The 21,270-nt window shown below is 38.7% G+C and overlaps 1 protein-coding gene across 2 annotated transcripts in view; it reads right to left on the bottom strand.

Moving 5' to 3' along the window:
• MYH15 (myosin heavy chain 15) overlaps positions 1–21,270 on the bottom strand; it is a 386,453-nt gene that overhangs the window by 129,576 nt on the left and 235,607 nt on the right. For both annotated transcript variants that reach the window (XM_044071103.1, XM_044071102.1), the window contains exons 19-21: positions 11,723–11,787; positions 2,307–2,394; positions 2,095–2,212 (exon numbers count right to left, since the gene is read on the bottom strand). In XM_044071103.1, coding sequence (XP_043927038.1) covers positions 2,095–2,212; positions 2,307–2,394; positions 11,723–11,787 — 271 coding nt within the window. The remainder of the gene's footprint in view (positions 1–2,094; positions 2,213–2,306; positions 2,395–11,722; positions 11,788–21,270) is intronic.

Raw genomic sequence — 21,270 nt, 5'->3', positions numbered from 1 at the left:
TGAACGAGTTGCAGCTTTGCTTTTTGGATTTTTTCTTCTTCTTTATTCTTCTATAGGATTATTTAACAAATACCCTAAAACATGATTACAGTACATTTTACATGTGGAGGTCATGGCACATCATTTTTTGTGTTTTTTTTTTCAGACTTACTGCTGATGTCATATTGTAAACAAATTCTGCTGAGTTTCACTACTAATGGTAACTGCAGTTTATCACCAATTAAAGGATTCTGTTTATTCAAACAAACAATATAATTTCAGATCTCTTTTTGAAAGCAGTGCTTAATATTTAAAATGGGTATGCAGGGTCCTCCCAAAGGAGATGACCAACAGCAATTTATTTTTAATGTTTTTCAGTGCCACCTTTGTGCATTTCATAACCTGAGCTGTTGGAGAACCTTACCAGATCCTACATGCAACACATATGCAATTACAAAACTTTTCCTCACATTCTCTCCTTTGTGTACAGTTTAATACAAGATGTGTAATTAAAAAAAATCATGTAAAGCACTAAGGAAGGAGCCAGACTTTATAATAAAGCCACTGAACTTTAATACACACTAATGCATAAATGCTTTAACTGGGTCAGGTCTGTACTCATTGAGATGAAAACGTGGTGACCCTGTTAAAGCGTTTATGTATTAGTGTGTATTAAAGTTTGGTGTGGCTTTATTATAACTTTTTTTAATTACACATCTTGTATTAAACTGTATACAAAAGGAGAGAATGTAAAGAAAAGTTTTGTAATTGTGTATGTCTCACAAGAAACAAGTACTATTAAGGTGTGTGGAGTGTCTGCATAAGTGTCAAAGGGTAATCACAAATTAATGTCTACAGTCACAAAGCTATTTAAACCAGAATAGGATAATTTTGTTTTAGTAAGTGTAGATACCTTATGCATAACAAAAATTTGCCTGACAGCATGAAGCCAACTGAGTATAAACCCCTGACACGGATGCTTTATTGAGATGAGAAGCAGCACTTTTGGTATGATGTAATAAACCTCATTTTAATCTAAATACCATGACTTTGACTATCATTGACTATAATGAAATAGTTATGCATTTCCCCCTGTAGCTACGCATGAGACAGAATGTCACCATTTGCATGACTATGAGCTGTGAAGTGAATTAATGTGGGTATTGATATATATTCCATGGCCTGACTGAGGAGAAAAGATTCCAACACATCCCCAGTGAAGTAGGAGGGGATCCAGATAGGTACATCCTTACATTCTTTGCCTCACATCAGAATAGGAATTATTCAGCAATGGACAAATCTATAACAGTATACTCTTATTTGGAGCTTGTAGTGAGGAAATAAGCAATATCATAGGTGAATAACTGGGGTAAAAGAGGAGCAGAACATTCTATGGGTCTGAGAACACATGGACACGTTTTCAAGGCCACCAGTGTCGTTGCATGTAGACTTCCCACAACTCATTTAAAGACCACTCCTGGGATCCTGTATACGACTACATGTAGGGCAGACATACTGCATACAGGATGGGATGGTGGTGCACAAACTGGAATGAGATGTACAAAGCGAAGCAGTAAAGGAATATAAAAGCATTTTCATGCTAGATTAAATAAGGATTTAAGCCTCTGTGATCTTAGTTCTTGCTTCATGCCATGTTCTTCCAACAGAGATTCTTTTTACATAACTTTTGATTTGCTTATATCTAAACTCAAGAATCAGTTTCTAAAATGTGTAGAATGTACTGAATCCTACTTATCTGCTACCCAGGCAGACATCAGTTCAGTAGTACAGCTTGCACATTATTAATTCTCTGCAATGTTTTCCTTCCTTTAGGAAAAACTTTATTAAACACACTGTCAGCAGCATTGTACAAAATATAACAAACTGCACTGCACTGCTGGTCTGCTGTGAGTAGGATAATGATGGATTTTATTAAGCTCTACAAATACAAAACCCACATATGTAGGGCAAATAGCGTCAACGTTTCCAACAGAGATAAGTTCACACACAGATGTCCTCATTAAACATGCTAAGATTCATGTAAGAGTTAAAACAGAAAAGGTTCCCTCCCCAAAATGAAAACAAATACAAATAAAAATAGTCATTACCACATACCTTCGCTTGAAATCTGCATATAATACTCTGTTCGGAAAGCCTTTACGGCAAATACGAATCCCTTCCAGGACACCATTACAGCGTAGCTGATGGAGCACAAGAAATGAGTCCATAACACCTGAAAACAGAATGTGAAATGAATAAATATTACTATTACAGCTTCCTGGAAGCAACCTGTGCATTGTAAATACAAGAGTGTTCATGTTTCTTACCTGGGGTTTTTGTTTCATTGGGAATAATGCAACGGACAAAGTGAGGGGCAGTTGCTCTAAGATTAGTCATCAGTTTATGCAGATTTTCCTAAGAAGATAGCAGGAAGCAACACACAAAAATTAAGATGAATATTGAAAACATGCATGTGTCTTGACTGCAATTATTACAGTTAAAACTGCTTGGAAAATTCCCATATCCTTATTACCTCATAAAATCTTACCTTAACCCTTGATACCACCCAAGAGACACCTATAACCCATACCCAGACAACATGGATATGAAATTTCCTAATGTCTCTGTGATATGCTTGGCAGATATGGGCATTTTGGTGCACTGCAGCAATTGCCTCATGCTCTCAGACAACCATTTATTCCCTAATTATAGTAACAAATGTGACAGCTGTACATAGACAACTTCCTTGGAGACAAAAATCTCATTTACAAACATGGCTGTCAAAAACGTACTCACTACATCCTTCACAGAAACTGCTCACCACTTACATAGAGCTTCTTACATTGAGGCACTTAAAAATATTACCAAACCTCAAAGGCATCCTAAGCCTTCAAACAGCAACACCTGTCTTTGGCAATCACTAAAGCACTGGGCCGATAGCCTAGTACCAACCTAAGAACTTATATACAAAAAGCAACACCAAACACCACTCGTAAGCTCCTGCCTAAAGGTTCCCCAAGAATTAAGCCCCTAAGACAAGAAAACACATTAACTAACACTCTTGTCACAGGGGACTCCATTGTACTATATACAGATGCAGCTCTCACCAGGCTAGGCAAGGAGAAGGTAATGATTAGATGCCTATCTAGAGCCAGGATCTGCAATATCACGTACGCACTAAATTCACTGTTCCACAAATACCAATCTGATTAGATTATAACCCATGTGGGAGTAAATGACCTGAGACATACCTCACTAGACTATATGAATTTCTCTAATTATGTGTCACAGTCAGGTAGGTGCCTTGCTTTAAGCACCTAGCAAGATGAGGCAGTATAAGCAAAATATGATTGATTTTAATAATTGGCTTAGTTTCTATTGTCATTCCAGGGGGATTCAATATCTGCCAGCATGGGAGGACATTTTTAACAGACCACATTGCTTTACCAAGGATGGTCTGCATCCCCCCCCCCCTCGACTTTTGAATATTGAATAAAACTTTATCCACCTCTTAGGGTCTTTTTTTGGGCAATACCAAAATGATAAACCTACCAGCATAGCAAAAAACACTCAAAGTAACCTTACGATATTACTGCTCAATGCCAGGAGCCTAAACAAGAAACTCCACACCCTACAATTCCTCCTCACTCTACAGAATGTAGACATCTGTGCCATTACCAAGACTTGGTTTAAAGCTGCAGGAAGTAATCTATCAATGCAAGGTTACAGTGCCTTCCACAAATTTAGACCAACAGCAGCATAGTCAGAGACTAAAGGTGAAGGTTTCTTGATCTAGTGCTAGTAACAAATATACATCCAGGTTGGTTAAACCCGATGATGCCCTGGAGTATATCCATGTGCAAGTCACAATAGACAAGGTCCCTTTCCATATCCTTGCTAGCTATCTGTCACCATCTATGCCCCAAGAATCTCACAACTCATACCTAGACCTATTACAGGCAATCACCATGCAACCAAATTCCCTGTTCATGGGTGACTACCTACCTTTCTATAGATTGAGAAACATACACTGCCTCAAGCTCGCAGGCAAAATGTTTCCTGGACTTTATTTATATGAATATTCAGTGCCAGACAGTGCATGCTGCAACCAGAGGAACAAAGATACTAGACCTAGTAGTCAACAACATGGGAGAGCACTGCACACCTCTCTTGTGTGACATCCTCATTGGTGAGGTCAGATTACAAAGCTGTCTCCTTTGATTTAAAAATAAACTAGAAAACCCAACTAAATCTGTAATGATTAGGAACTATTCTAAAGCAAACTTCATCCTATTAAGAGACTGTTTGTCAAAATTCAAGGCTCCTCAAACCCTGAAATCTCAGCTACCTGTGCTGAATTATTCACAGAAACCCTGTACAATCATTTAAATGGCTGCATTAAGGTTGTTGCACCTGCCAGAAGTAATCTCACAACCAACAACAAAAAAAATCCCACTGAATCCTTACCTCAAAATAGTATATAACAAAAGGAAAAAAAGTCATGGCCAGAATCAGAAAGAGCAACCCTCACGAAGACAACAGCTGCAAAATTCAACTAAAAATGAAGCCAAGAAGGTCTAATTAAGTCAAACAAGGCCCATTTCTAGGCCAGGATAGCCTCTCAGGCAAAGGACAATTGCAATAATTTGTTTAGTTATGTCCAGAGTCTTAAAGGTGACACAGAGTAGTGTGCAGAACTGGTGTTAAATGGCACCACCTTCACTGATTAGGGTGACATAGAAAATCGAATTCTAACTTCACCCCCACCCCAAGATATCCCCTGTGAAAACCTTTCTTGCATGGATTCATTCCGAGTCATTGAAGGCAATTTTGGTGAACAGATAAAAAAACAAAAAACATTTCCCAAAATGAAGGCTGTTCGAAGAACAGCTCAGCAATTTTGTTTTTGCCAGGAGGCAAGTTTCCCCTGCACCTCTCCTCAGACGTATATGTACCAACTCTGACATCGCACAACACTGGAAACAAAAGCAAAAGCCACTGTCAGCAAAAGTAATTGCAGTGAATGGCATTTGCTCTTTTGGCATTCACCAAAATTACATTTGATGACATGACATGCTCCCTCTAGCACATTTCCAGCAACTATAGCACACTTCCAGCAACTCTTGTGGGAGAAGAAGCTGGACTCTGCCCTTCTGAGCTGGGAATTTCTGGTTAGAGGTTTATAGTGCCTGAATATTTGAACTGTATCTTACTGAAATTGGTACACCTTGTTTGCTCTAGCATAGACTAGATCCAGGCCCGCTGAATCTAGCTTTGTTTATATGCTTGTTGTTTGTTTGCTTGTTATTTCCCTGGAAGCTAATTCCACCTAATACGCGGCTTCTCAGCACTTCTGTGGATCACTAGTGATATCTGCATTGCTTACTGTACTAGTTCCTTGTTTCACTTGAAAGAAAGTTACTGTTTGTCGTTTTTGCATTTAGTTACTTGTAACACATTGCACTCAAGTTACCTGGCACTTGCTCACTAAAGCAATTATATAAGTCAGCACTAAAAATTAAAAGCACTACATCCTCACTCCCCACTGGCCCTTGTTTTCAATTATTAAGGAATTCCCAATATTATTCTAGCATGTCCAAAGGTCAGTTGTCAATCTCCTCTCCGGTCCAGCTGGTGAATCTGGGAATCTTGAGGCAATGTTATAACTGCCTCATGTACACAGACAACCCTCTCCTCCTCCCACATAACACAAATACTTGCGAGAGATGCAGCTATTTAGCCAAACTGGAGGCTGAGCTCTCTCAACTCAGGACTGGCAAGACCAGAGAGAAGGAAAAGGCCACTACACACACCACAAAACCAGCCTCACATAATGCTACCACACCACTGAATCAAACACATAAACACACAAAGACATACTCGGAGGCTCTGAAAAATTTACCTAAACAGCAGAGGCCTCCAAAGCAGACACCCAAACAACTGCTACCTCAAGACACCCCACAAGCAACACATAAACCACAAAAGCAGTGTGCAAAGCAGTCACAGCCCTTAAGGCCAAATACAACACCAAACATACTTGTCATAGGTGACTCCATAGTCAGACACACTGACGTCCCACTCACCAGGCTGAACAAGGAGAGGGTCACAGTAAGCTGCCTATCGGGCGCTAGAATCCGCCACATAACACAAGCACTCTGGTCACTCCACGGCAAGTACAAATATGACACAGTCATTGTCCATGCTGGTGTGAATGACCTGAGACGTACCTCCCTGGACTACATGAAAAGAGACATAGAGGAGCTCTCTGATTATGTAGCCCAGGCAGGTATGACCCTGACCCTGAGCAGTATCCTTCCTTCACCAAGAATGATGCCACAATATAGAGACAAGATGATCAGCTTTAACAATTGGCTTCATGTCTGGTGTCATTCAAAGGGGATCCAGTGTCTGTCTGCCTGGGATGACATGATTGACAAGCCACGCTGCTTCGCAAAGGACGGCTTGCACCTGTCACCCCTGGGATTCCGGATATTGGCTAAGGCTCTTGCCACCCCCATAGTGCCTTTTTTAGGCAAGGCTCAAATTCTAAACCTACCACCCTAGAAAACAAAATGGGAAGAAACTGAGGGTAATGCTGCTCAATGCCAGAAGTCTAAATCTCAAAATGCATGCACTCGAGGCCCTTCTCAGTATGGAGAACATCGATGTCTGTGCTGTAACTGAAACCTGGTTCAAGGCTCCTGAGAGCACCCGGCACTATTAGGTTTTACCTCATATCATGCGTTCCGGCCCCAAAACCCGGACCACACCACAAAAGGAGGGGTGTATCCATATTCATAAAGGATACCCACACCTCCAGGTTGGTGGCAACGCACGAAGCTTCAGAAACCATCCAGGTGCAACTAACCATAGGCAAAACTGCTCTACAAATTGTAGCATGCTACAGGCCACCCTCTCAAACTCAGGAACCCCACACAGCCTTCCTGAAGACACTGGAGGGTATAAATGTATCTCCAAACACCATCATATTGGGTGACTTCAACTACCCGAATATAGACTGGGAACATTACTCAAGCCCTAACTTTCTAGCCCAACGGTTCCTGGAGTTCATAAATTCAAATGCCATGGAACAGCTAGTCACCGTTCCCACAAGAGGAGAAAATATACTAGATCTTATTATCACAAACATGGGGACAAAATGCTCCACACCGGAAGTATATCCCTCATTGGTGAGATCTGATCATAAACTAATCTCACTGGAAATCCACATCCCGCCCCCACCCCAAACAAAAAAGACCACAGTGAAGAACTTCTCTAAAGCAAACTTCACACTACTCAAGACTGGTGTGGTATCCTTCAAGGCCCCTGAGCCAGTGGAAACCACAACCCAAGCTGCGGAAGCCCTTACAAATGCCTTCTATGAACACCTCCAGGACTGCATGGATCAGGCAATCCCAAATAAAACCAAGACTCTTTCCACCAAGGGCAAACGTCCAGTCTGGTGGACCCCAGCCATTAACAAACTTTACAATAAGAGGAGAAAGCTATTACATGATAGAACAAAATCCATAAAAGGAAGTCACCCTGATCATTATTAGTAAAAAATACGAGCACTCATAAAATCAACTAAGGCCAATTTTGAGAGAAAAATTGCCATGGATTCAAAGGACAATCATAAGGCCTTTTTCAGCTATGTTAGGAACCTGGGTGGAAACTCCCAGATATGCTCACAATTAGTCCAAAATGATACAAAAATCACTGAACCCACAGACATTGCCAACATACTGGCAGACAGGTTCAGTGCAAACTTCACCCCCCTCCCCTAAAGGAGAGATAACTATCCCAGCAGAGTGTAGCCTCCCAGACATCTCAATTGCGCAGGTGAAAGCTGCTCTCTCTAAAGTTAAAAACACAGCATCAATGGGACTGGATGGTGTCCCCGGCTGTGTGCTACACGAGCTAAATGAGTAATTAAACCCGCACATAAGGCAGCTGTTTAATCTCAGCCTTACCACAGGATACGTGCCCAAGGAGTGGCATACGGCAACTGTGGTCCCACTCCACAAAGGCGGTGCCTCTACGGACCCTGGTAATTACTGCCCCATAAGCTTAACAAGTCTAGTCTGCAAAGCTATGGAGAGGATCATAATGGAGCTCATAAACAAAGATATAGGGGACTTGCAGACATTGGACCCGACCCAGTTTGGCTTCGTCAAGGGCAGATCATGCCTTTTGAACTTGGTCAACTTCTTCGAAACAGTCACCAAGGCCATTGATGAGGGAAAGGCAGTCCATACAGCCTACCTTGACCTTGCAAAGGCCTTCGACACAATACCCCACTCGGGTATTGTAGAAAAACTTACCAGCTTAAATGTAAACCCATATGTCACAAGATGGGTTGCAAATTGGCTTAAGGACAGAACCCACAGGGTTAGAGTTGCTGGCGCTATGTCAGACTCCAAGCCGGTCACAAGCGGTGTCCCACAGGGCTCGGTCCTTGGCCCCCTATTGTTCGGCATCTACTTCTCAGAAGTACAGGCCAACATGGAAGGACTTTGGCTGACAAAGTTTGCAGACGACTGCAAACTGGGTGCCATAGTGGAAAGTGCATCGGACACGGATATCCTTCAGAAGGGACTCACGGAAACAGATAGCTGGTGCCAGAGCTATGGCCTGAAGTTAAATGCCAAAAAATGTATAGTCATACCCTTCGGGAAAAACAAGGTAACCCCAAGCTACCATATAGGTGGCAATCCACTAAGCACAGAAGAGGTTATCAGGGACCTGGGGACCCAGGTTGACAGTGGCCTTTCTTTTGACACTCACGTTGCTAAAGTGGTTAGAAAGACCTTCTACATTGACCACCTGATCATGAAGGGATTCACATCCAGATCTAGTGAGGTCATTGTTCCCCTGTACTCTTCACTTATCAGACCAATGATCGAGTACAATGCCCCATTCGGGATGTATCGCACCCGACATCTGCAGCAATTGGAGAGACCCCAAAGGTTCCTCACCAAAAGGATAAAGGGACTCCAAAATCTGTCATATGCTGCCAGATTGAAGAAACTCCAGCTCTATTCAGTTGCATACCGTCTGCTCAGAGGTGACATGTGCCTGACATACAAGGCCATGTCCAACCCGGAATTAATGGACATGCTCCACCTCAAAAAATCCAAATCCACTAAAACCACTAGAGCAAGCGACTTAAACCTTAGCACTGATATAAATAGGACAAGCTGGAGGGATAGATTTATCACTCAGAGACTCCCTATGCTGTGGAATAAAATCCCGGTCCATGTGAGGCAGTGCATCTCGCTGGCTCTGTTCAAGAGAAATCTTGACCTGTGGATGGGAGATCGTAGGTTTATCCCAGGAATCATCTCTGTGTCACTGCTGGACAGAGGCACAACAAACTAATGGGCACAGTATTTTTTCATATAAGGGTTGGCGTAAGCCACAAAAATTTGGGCTAGGCTTATAAATGCCTTAGGGCAGATAGCCTAGTATAAACCTATGAACCTATGAACCTATAAGTAGGGAGCAGGTCCTGGCAATGACTGCTATGGCCAAAAACACTGCATCAACTGGTCCCAACAATATCCCCAGTTACCTCCTACATAATCTAAAACATGACCTAGCAGGACTACTTGAGGCATTCTTCAACTATAGCCTCAGAACAGGTTATGAACCAAGTGAATGCAGGACCCCGACAGTCATCTCTCTTCATATGGGCAGACCATCAACCAACCCCAGGAACTACAGACCCATCAGTTTGATAAGTCTAATGTGTAAATTTGTGGAATGAATTATGGAAATGATCAACTGAGACATTGACAACCAACAGACACTGGACCCAATCTAGTTAGGCTTTGTTAAGGGAAGGTCTTGCCTACTTAGCCTGGTTGATGTCAGCAAGAGGGTTACCAATGCAAAGGATGAGGGTAAAACAGTGCATATCACCTACCCTGACCTGGCCAAAGTATTAAATACAATATCCCACTCAGTAATTTTTAACAAACTCTCCAAATTAAGTATAAATCCCAACTTAATTTGCTGGCTTGCCTGCTGGCTCACAGAAAGGACCCAAGAAGTCAAGACTGGTGAGACCACCTCCACCAAAAGACAAGTCACCAGCAGAGTACCTCAGAGTTCCATACTAGGCCCATTTCTGTTTGGTATCTACTTTTCAGAAATCAAGGCCAATGTCAAAGGCCATAGACTCAACAAGTTCACAGACGGCTCGAAATTGTGAGCTGTCTAGAGATTCCTCCCACAACACTGACATCCTGTAAGAAGGTCTAACACAGACACATGGCTTGTGCTAAATCTAGGAATTAAAACTCAAAGCAAAGAAATGCATTATTATGCTATTTGGGAAATCCGCCACCCAAGAAAATTATGACAATGATAAAACACCCCTAAGAGCTGACCTGTTAGTTAGGGATCTGGGAACATATGTAGTCCATAATTTGGCCTTCAACTGACACTGCAAAGACAGTAAGAAAATTGTTCTGTGACACCTAATTTTTAAGTAAGAGTATGTCATTCAGGTGCAAGAAATTTTTAAGTAAGGGTATGGCATCCAGGTCCAAGAAAGTTATAGCACCATTCTACTCAGTCCTTATCAGACCCATCTTTGAGTACAGTGCCCCCTATGGCATGTACCTAACCAGCAACTTGCAGAAATTGGAATGTCCACAAAGGTTCCACACCAGGAAAATCCAGGACATGAATACCCTGTCCATCACAGATCACCTTATGGCCCAATCTCTGTACTCAGTCTCCTATAGGTTACTGAGAGGTGATCTATACATGGCTTATAAGGCATCCTCAGATCCAGCCCTGATGGATCTTCTGCACAAGTACAAAACAAACACCACCAGAAACAATAGATCTAAGGATTTGAACTTTGCTTGCAACATAAACAGATTGGGTTCCTATCAGCATTTCGAATGTTGATAATGCCGAATTTAATTTCATTGAACTGAAATGTTCGAAATCTCAGAAGAGCGAACTGACGGAACATCGATTTCTTTCCCAAGGAAAGAAATCAGTGGGCCGTCATCAGAGTTTGCTATTTCCTCCACTGTGGTGTGGTCTCGGAGTTGGTATATTTAAGTAGGGGGGTGTGGGGGGCTTCTCCCCCCACTTCTGTTAGTGTTTAAAGTATTTAAATTTTTTTTATTTGCACGGAACACCGATTACTTTCCCTGGGAAAGAAATAGATGTTCCATCAGTTCGCGCTTTTGAGTTTTCGAACATTTCAGTTCGATGAATTTGAATTCGGCATTTTCAGTATTCGATATGCTGATATAGACCCAACAGAATATGTTGGAGAGACAGATATGTGTCTCAGATGATCTCTACAATATGGAATAGGCTCCCTATCCATGTAGAGTTCATCCCTGACCCTAGTCAAACAAAACCTTAACCACTGGATGAGAACTCACAAATTCACACCCAGTCTAGCCCCTATCTCTCTGATGAACAGAGGCCATCAGTAAGACGAACATGCACACACATACGCACACACACACACACACACACACACACACACACACACACACACACACACACACACACACACACACACAAACACACACACACACACATACCACAAAACCCTTAGCTATCTCCTTACTAACACACCCCTCTGAATAGATGCCCAAGGTACAGGTACTTTTGAACAAAAATGGGTTGATGTGAGCTGCTAGGCTTATAAAGGCTCTGGTAATTGTTAACCTAGTAACAACCTGTTAAATAAGTTATAAAAGCTTACCTTGTGCATTGAAGACACTGTCTGGAAAGAAGCCCCTTTCTTACGCTTCTTATCACTTGATTGGGCTGAAATACAATAAATATTGTATTGTAAAATTACACATCAAAGAAGAATGCGATAAAATGCATAGCTATATGAAATGACCTAGCCTTTCTATATATGTACATTTTCACACTACTTTTGGATTATGAGTACTGAAAATACACCACAAAGCATTACCTGAAATGTATACTCAAATAACATCTTTCTTTTAAAATGGATTTTCTCATATAAAACATTTCACATATTTTTTCTTGATCACTGAACAAAGCTGCCTATACAATAACAAAAGTAATTTTTAAAATTGTCAGGTGAGTAATGATAAGTGTATTTAAATAAATTTGAAACATAATCTGTGAGTTTTCAGAAGCCAGAAAGTTCAGTTATTTTATTCCACAAACATTAAAATATGGAAGCTTAAAGGCAACAGTCAAGCACTTTGGCTAAATGGTGCTGGGATTTAACTCTTTGCATTTTCTGAAAAAAATTTATTCTTCCTACACCAACAAAATACCTTAGCATAATTTTGTGAAAAATACCAAGAGTCCCAGCTCAGACAGACATTTTTAATTCTTTAACTAAAGTTATCTACTCACACCCAATCTTGTTTATTCGAATACCTAAATGCATCTTCAGCTTTGAGAGTTCTTAAATCTCAGCCTAACTGTCTGTGTGTGTGTGTGTGTGTGTGTGTGTGTGTGTGTGTGTGTGTGTGTGTGTGTGTGTGTGTGTGTGTGTGTGTCTCTCTCTCTCTCTCTCTCTCTCTATTAAGACTTTGCATAATAATTTTCAGACTGTGAATATATGTACATTCAGTGTAGCTTTGGTTTTAAACACCATAAATAAATACTGACAAGCAGTATTTCAGTCCAAACTTGTTTTTACGTATGTGAATTGATTAGGATTTAGTCCCAGAGCTCCACTCAAACTACTCATCATCCTCTAGTCCTTGAATTGTCTTTGAACCCTTACATTACAGGCTCATCATGATTCCGTATTTATACATATACAAACAGCTGAACTGTGTGCAGCACTTCTATTCCAGTCCAGTCATTTACCTGCACAAGATGTTCTGCTGACTTCTGAGCTATTTGTATGCAAGATACAAGGGCTAATAATTACTGTGGGAATGCAAGACTAACCTTCTAAAGATCCTCACAGATTAACAGCCTAGTAAGCACCTATGAACCTAAGTATGCTAGAATTACTGTGTTTTTGGCAATCAGCTACGTAGCTTGAAGCACTGATTCTAAAGAACCTGAGATTGCTGCTCTGCTATATACACCAATAGGGTCAATATCAGCGTACTGAAAGCTGATAAGAGCGAACATTCTTTGATCAAACCCTAAACGTCGAACAACCTAACTAGCAATGACACAGAACAGCGATTTTTTTTTTCCCAGGGAAAAAATTGCTAGGCCGTTTTCAGGAGTTTGCCATTTCCTCCTCTTTGGTGTGATCTCAGAATTGGTATATTTAAGTAGGGGGGTGTGGGGGGGCACAGCCCCCCACATCTAGGGGTGGGGTGGGTGAAGCCCCCCACTTTATGTAGTGTTTTCATTTGTTTTTGTTTTTTTTTGTGTGGAACAGTGATTTTTTTTTTCCCTGGGAAAAAAAAATAGCTGTTCCGTGTCTTCACTATTTTGGTTGATCGATGTTTTGGGGTCAATCAAAGAGCCTTCACTCTTATCAGCTTTCAATAAGCTGATATAGACCCAAAACAGTATGGAGTACTGCATGTAGTTCTAGAAACCATACCTGGATGATGCCAAAAATCATCAGACATCAGTACACTAGTAGCATTTGAAGATAAAGCCTTACTACAGCCCAATAATCCCAAGATCATTGAGCAGTTTGGATGCTTAGCAGTATGAGCAAGAAGGATGGACAATGGACATGTCCTTCTTATAGGGGAAGGATGCCTGTTCTCATTAGGCTTGCACCACTGCTCCAATGACAGAGCATCTCATGAAATGCGAGATTATCTAATAAATAAGTGATGGCCTTAGCCACTAAAACCAGTTGCTGCAGCCCTAGGCAGAGCACTGGGAGAGCATACGTGTGGACAGAGAAGCATAGGCTGACCCTGATGGGATACAAGTGATTATGTCACCATCAGGGGTAGGGTTATGCAGAAAAAGAAAAATTATCTCATTGTCAGGATGCCAGTGAGAATAGAAAGCACACTCATGACAGCCTATATGCTGCCTCCCCCTCTCAGATAGTATGATGTCTGGTCAAGGAAGGTTTGGTGGTGAGTCAGCAATCACAGGATAGCAGTGTCAGTGGCACAAGAAGTAGCACACTCATCTTTGGTTCAAAAAGTTGTGGGTTCTATTCCTACACCAGGCAGACCAATTGCTTACTCATAAGGAAGCTGCTGCACTCCTGAGTGTGCCATCTTATGTTAAACTGAGACCTCATCTGCTTGAGTTGGTGACAGATTAGTTTGATGTAAAAGATCCCACAGCACCTATCAAAAAGAGTAAGGGGTTCTTTATTTGACAAACATTATGTAGAGTACTATTTACAAACTTAGAGGTTTACATATTTACAAATTTATACAGTGTACAAATACCCTTTCAATTGTCATATAGCCATAGATATCCTAGTTTTCATTATTATGTCAAAACTTCATTATCTTATTTGATCCCCACTCCTTTTACCGCAACCACCATCTATTTTTTTCTTAAAATTACTGCTAGTCTTCAATTACCTTTAAACATGATTTCATTTAGCCTTTCATTCCAAATGGTCCACAGAACATAAAATAATCTTTTACCTATTTTACTAATATATCCCTTATTTTTATGGCTACAATATCTACAAATAATCATATCCATATTTGTTTTATTTAGCTCCTTTATATTTTCAAAGAAACTTTATTTACACAGTTTTCCCATAATTTTGCAACCCTTACACATTGTAAGGAAACATGCTCAGTAGTTTCTTCTTTACCACAATATATACAAACTCTTTCACTGAGGCATATTTCCCTTTACTGGTAATTTATTAATCACTAAACTCCATAAAAATCTTGACATTCTACTTGCTTATTGCACCATGCTTTTCATATTTTATAGCTTTAACTTTTTCAGTTACTACCTTAGCCCAAGTGTTAATATAATAATATTGCATCATGATATTTTCATACCACCCTTTCCTCTCATTTTCTATTTCATTTTTTATTTTCCATAAAGTAATTTTTTCTTGATAACATCTCATTACTTCATTTAAACATGCTTTTCTTCCTTTGAATTTTTAAACATATTCCCAACAAATGTGTTAATCAATCCTTTGCCTCCATCTTCCTTGTCCATACATAAGACTTCTCTCTTCCCTGGATTCAATCTTGAAAAGAATCTTAAAAAGAAAAATATTTGTAGTATTGCTTTTTCCTAGATTATTGGAAACATACAGACACAAGCTAAATATGCAGACTTCCCTAGTATAACTGAATTAATCAAAACACTTTTTTATTAAATGATATTTGCATGTTTCCCAAAAATAATAATGCTCCATTACTTCATCTAGTATCCTATTCCATTGTTCCACATTTATATTTTTACCCCAGATTTTATTCCTAAATAGAGATTTCTCTCAAAAAGATCTTCTTGTCTTTACTGTATCACCCAGTCCTTTAGTTTTTCTTTATTTAAAGTCATGCCTATTATATTTAAATATTGATGTTGATAAGACATAACTTCTTTCATCCAGACTTTGTTTCTTGTAATCAGTATAATATCATCTGCCTAAGTAAAGATGACTTGAATTTTTATCCCTTCATAGTAATATAAGTAGCACCTCACACATGAAAATTTACATCTCTGACTAATACTTTCATAACTAATGCAAATAATATACTACTCAGAGGACACCCCTAATGTATACCATTCTTTATATCTATCTCTTTACTTAGCCACCCAGTCACTAAAATTCTTTCTTTATTTTATTATATGTAGAACAACATGCATGCTTAATTTTCTAACTAATATTATATTCTTCCACATTCGTCTACAAAAGTTGTACTGTACCAAAAGCTTTATTTAAATCTCCTACCATGATCTTGGTTTCATCAGTCCTGTTTATAATATCATCCACAATTTTCCTTTCCTGAATAATAATTCCTGGCACCTTTTCCCATGAAACTATATATGCTGTTCCATTATACTTTTCATTTTACTTTCCATTCTCTTCTGAATTATTTTAATAAAAACCTGATATTGTTCAATACTATAGCTCTCCCATTTTCAGTTTTACTTTTATCTTCCTTTTTCCATGCAACTTTAAGTATACAACTGCATAAATCTTTATATATAAAACCTTAATTTAACTATGTATTCATAATCTTTAAGAAGTATTTTTTCTGCTAATCTGTAAAATTCTTTGATATCCTGTTCCGTCTGATCCTGAAACTGTCTGTAAATTAACTTGCCTAAGTACATCTTCTAATTCATATAAGGAAATTGTATTTTCCAATTCTTTATTTTCTTGTTCTGTTAATTTTTAACGTTATTCTTTTTTAACTTTATTTCTACCTTGAAACATTTTTACATAATTTATTATATTATTCATAATTTGTCCCTGAGATCTTCTTATATCGCCTCTGTCATCTTTCATTTCACTCATTATACTAGTATCCTCAATAAGTTGATACATCTTTTTAAGTTGTAAATAATATCTTTGCTTCAATAGCAATTCTTTAATTTTCTCTTGCTTCTTTTCAAAACATTCCTTTGATTACATAATGTTATCTCTATCATTCCTTTCCAAATGCTTTAATGCATCCATAGACATTTGCTGTATAATTTATTTTTCCTGCTTTTCTTACATCTGACTGCTATTCTAAAAAACATTTTTATATTTCCTTTCCAAAACTAGCCACTACGCAGACCAGTTTTTTATAACACACTCCAGGAGAAATGTGATCCTTCCTTAAACACATACTTATTTTTTTCCATTTTAATCCTATAATTTCTCATTTATTCTTTTTATTCCTTTTCTCAATCTGATATACTTCTTACTTTCTTGCATTTCTATCCATATGGCTGAGTCATCCAAAAAGAATGTTACAAGTATCTCTCCCTTAGTTATATTTATATCTTGTGATATAATAAAATAATCTATTTCCATCTTATATGTACCTTGAATATGTCAACAACCTGTTATTCCAAATCTTTAAATTCCCACATTTTGTAATTTCAAAAATGTTCTTAGCATCTTCTTAACATCTTCCTCTCTTCTACTTTTTTCCTCCCAAATTACAATTAAAATCTCCTATTAATATTATATTAATTATTACATAATCCAAACTTTTATTAAATAAACATTCCCTTTCTTTACATGTAACATAGACATACAATGCTATAATTCTATATATCATTGTCAATGTTAAGTTCAGTATTTTCACTGACTTTCTACAAAATACAACTATAACTGAACATAGTTCCTTTCCTAGTTTCCATATTGTATCTCCTCCCTCAAGTTTCTTTGTTTGTAATTTCATTTCTTGTGTCAAAAATCTCTCATCTTCCAATATTATTACATCCACATCACACTTACTACACCAATTTAGCGTACCTATTGTTCTACTTATATTTTTGATACTATTTACATTTACTGAAGGCACTCTAAATTTGTCATCATGTCTATGTTGCAGCTTATGAGAAACTGTGAAAATTTGAAGTATTTATTTCATTTGCATTGTCCATTTCCTTTCTTTTTCTCCTTTATACTTATTCCTTTAACCCTTTTTTATTTGCAATGGTGATGGACAGGTTGACAGACGAGATCAGACAGGAGTCCCCGTGAACTATGATGTTTGCAGATGACATTGTGATCTGTAGTGAGAGTAGGGAACAGGTGGAGGAGACCCTGGAGAGATGGAGATATGCTCTAGAGAGAAGAGGAATGTCAGCAGGACTATGACAGAATATATGTGTGTGAATGAGAGGGAGGATAGAGGAATGGTGAGGATGCAGGGAGTAGAGGTGGCGAAGGTGGATGACTTTAAGTACTTGGGATCAACAGTTCAGAGTAATGATGAGTGTGGAAAAGAGGTGAAGAAAAGAGTACAGGCAGGATGGAGTGGGTGGAGGAGAGTGTCAGGAGTGATTTGTGACAGACGAGTATCAGTAAGAGTGAAAGGGAAGATCTACAAGTAGTGAGACCAGCTATGTTATATGGGTTGGAGACAGTGGGAAAAAGGCAGGAGTCAGAGCTTGGCATGGCAGTATTGAAGATGTTAAGATTTACACTGGCTGTGACGAGGATGGACAGGATTAGGAATAAGTATATTAGAGGGTCAGCCCAGGTTGGAAGGATTGGAGACAAAGCCAGAGAGGGAAGATTACGTTGGTTTGGTCATGTGCTGAGGAGGGATGCAGAGTATATTGGGAAAAAGATGCTAAGGATGAAGCTGCCAGGTAACAGGAAAAGAGGAAGGCCTAAGATAAGGTTTATGGATGTGGTGAGAGAGGACATGCAGGTGGTTGGTGTGACAGAGCAAGATGCAGAGGACAGGAAGAAATGGAAACAGCTGATCTGCTGTGGCGACCCCTAACGGGAGCAGCCGAAAGAAGAAGAAGATACATATCCCTTTAAACCTTTTGTTTCTGTCTCTTACTCTTCTGCCATTAGAATTCGTTTTACCTTTCACTATTTTCCAATTTATATTTTCATCATCACTTATTTTAAACCTTCTTCTATATTATCTTCTGTTTCATTTATCTCTTTTCCTCATCTTTATTTTTACCCTGATCTTTCTTCCCTGCTTCCTCTTTTTCTTTTATCCAGACTGATTCTTCTCTTCATATACTGTCCTCACTCTTGTTTCCTTCTTCTTCATCCTTTTTCTCTAGATTACAATCCATCCATAAAAGCCCAATTTTGTTAGATTTATAGCATTTCAGTTCATACTTTTTGCATCATGACCTTTTTTTCCACAAATATAGCATTCCCTTTTATCACAGTTACTTATAAAATGATTATCTTTTCCACAAGAAAAAACATATTTTCTGTTGTCCCCAATATCATACAAAATCTTGGTTACTCTCTGCATTTGTCATACTAGGGATATGATTTTTTTTCTTTATCTATTTTCAGTAGTATACAACAGTCCCACCCCCCAGTCCATACTCCTCTGTTATCATAGACTTTGCTAATGTCTATAACTTCTTTACAAATTTTGCTTAAATGTCAGTTTAAAGTTACATGTATTTTCTTTTTTTATCTGAGAAATGGTTTAACCATATAAGAATTCCATGGATTACAATACATTTTGTTCTTATACTCCCCTAAAATCTTTACAGAACAGAAAAAGTCTCAACAATAATGTCACAAAATGTCTTTTGATGAATAAGAATAAAAGCTCTTACCTCCTGAGCCTTCACTTCCAATGGGACCATTAAATTATCCAAAACATCATACCTGTCCATTTCTTCTTTGTTCTGAATTCTCACCATAAATTTCCTTTGATTGTTAACATTTCATTTCCTTCACTCACCTATCATCACTTTCCCCTGCAGTTTCTTTAACAGTCTCAGCACATGATTTCCTTGGTTGACAATCTTGTTTCAAAATAACTTCTGATCTCTGAATGGAGTCCATAATTTCACCCTATGAAATATATTTTCCACTCTCTGGCTAATTCTGCAACAATTCACCCAAAATATCATCCCCCAACCCTCCTGACTAGAGGGTTGTAATAACACATCCATCTCTGCTTTCAATATTTGCATCTGATGAAACAATCAAATTCTGTTGAAATAAAATCTTGTAGAGCTTCAAAGACTGTACCAGCATTCACCTCTGTGCTATCTACCATCTTGGATCTCCTTGCGTGATGTTTTTCCAGCCACCACTACATTAGGAATGGAACAAGCACTCTCCTAATGAGTAGGTGAAGTTACCCTATACCCTAGCCAAAGTTCCCCTAGTAGTATAAATACCACCTCAGGCCTCCCCCTGAAAATAGGCTACTAGCTACTTGACCCAGTCAACAAAGGAAAGCTAAAATAAATGGGGCAAAATCATACAAAGAAAAAAATTATAAGAAGACTTCTGCATTTAGCCCAGGAGGGAAGGATAAAAGCACTAAATGTGTATGAGCTGGAAGAAAGAAAGTATGTAGGGGGTGACTACATTGGGCTCAGAGGAGCATGGGAGGCAGGTAGTAGTGAAGCAACAATAGATAGAAGGGAACAGCCAGGTGCATGCCTCATATTTCATGACAAACACTTTAAATATAATTTACTTATTTGTATAATAATATGTGCTTGAATTTAAATTAAAAAGCCTTGGTATAGTTACCACGGTTATAGGTTTTGTCATTATTATTTTTTTCTGCATGCCTGATTGGCTAAATCAGTTCTCAGCTCAAGCCTGTTACTTCAGGAATTTCTTTCGGCAATGGAAAGGTATGTTGTTCAGAATTATGCACTCTCTATGGTAAAGATGGGCGAAGCATTTTGGGCTACTTTCTAGAAGCTAGTGAACAAGTTGTTGTGCAATTACAGAAGTCTTGACTTATCCCTGACTATGGGTGGCCTAATGGTTAAGGTGCTTGCCGTACAAACACAAGGTGCAGGGTTTGAGTCTCCCAAGGGATAACTGGCTAAGCTTAAAAAAAAACGGCTTGTAAGGGCAGATAGTTTACTAATCTATGAACCTATGTCATCTCTGTAATTTTTTTAAATTCAGCTCTGTCATATATTCTAATGTTCATGTAATACCGCTCAACCTGTTCACAAAATAAATCTGGAGAACGCCAAAAATAATGGGGGACAAAGGCTCAAAAATAGGGACAAATTTTAAATATTGCTCACATAAACTTAAAAAGCTGCTAGAATTTTGTGTTAACATGCATTTTCCTGAATTTTATTAAGTCTGAAACTTAAATGGCTATCATTATTTAGTGAATTCAATCTTCACTGATGTGCCAGGGAAGCACAAGTTTTATGAAGAGCAGATCAAAAATATGAAGCAAAAATCTGGATATTCTGTGAAAATATGGACAGTTGAGAGCTATGGTTCATTTACGTCCATCTTCGGTGCTTCTTGCAGTTAGCATGAGCTGTTGCTTGAATCAATATAAAGTGAAATCCCCATTCATTCACCACTTTTGTGCTTCTCTCCCAAAATATGTTCTTTCAAGTTCACTGTTGAACTTTGCCTAACCAAAGTTAAATTTATCATTGCCATGAAAAGAATGTATACAAAAATATGTAACATATGGGTTTTGTATGGAGTTACAAAAATATTTTATAAGAGCAATACTCTGGGGTTTTATTTAAATTGCAGAGTTTTGTATTAAAAAAAGTCATATAACTAATTAGTCAGAGGAATATGGATTGGCAATATGTGAAGGGAAACCGCATACTTAAATTCCACAGAATCCCATTAAGAAACATAATGGTAGTACTTGAAATAAGGTTTTCCTGAATTATCATTACCTAGGTCACTTATTATATCCTGCACTTCAGGCTAATAAAGGTTTATCCGTGGATATT

The sequence above is a fragment of the Protopterus annectens genome, chromosome 5.part0 (genome assembly GCF_019279795.1).
Source record: "Protopterus annectens isolate FY-2018-M chromosome 5.part0, PAN1.0, whole genome shotgun sequence".
NCBI classification, from domain to species: Eukaryota; Metazoa; Chordata; order Ceratodontiformes; family Protopteridae; genus Protopterus; species Protopterus annectens.
The sequence above is the reverse complement of the archived record's forward strand: the minus strand, read 5'-3'. Positions and strand labels throughout refer to the sequence as shown.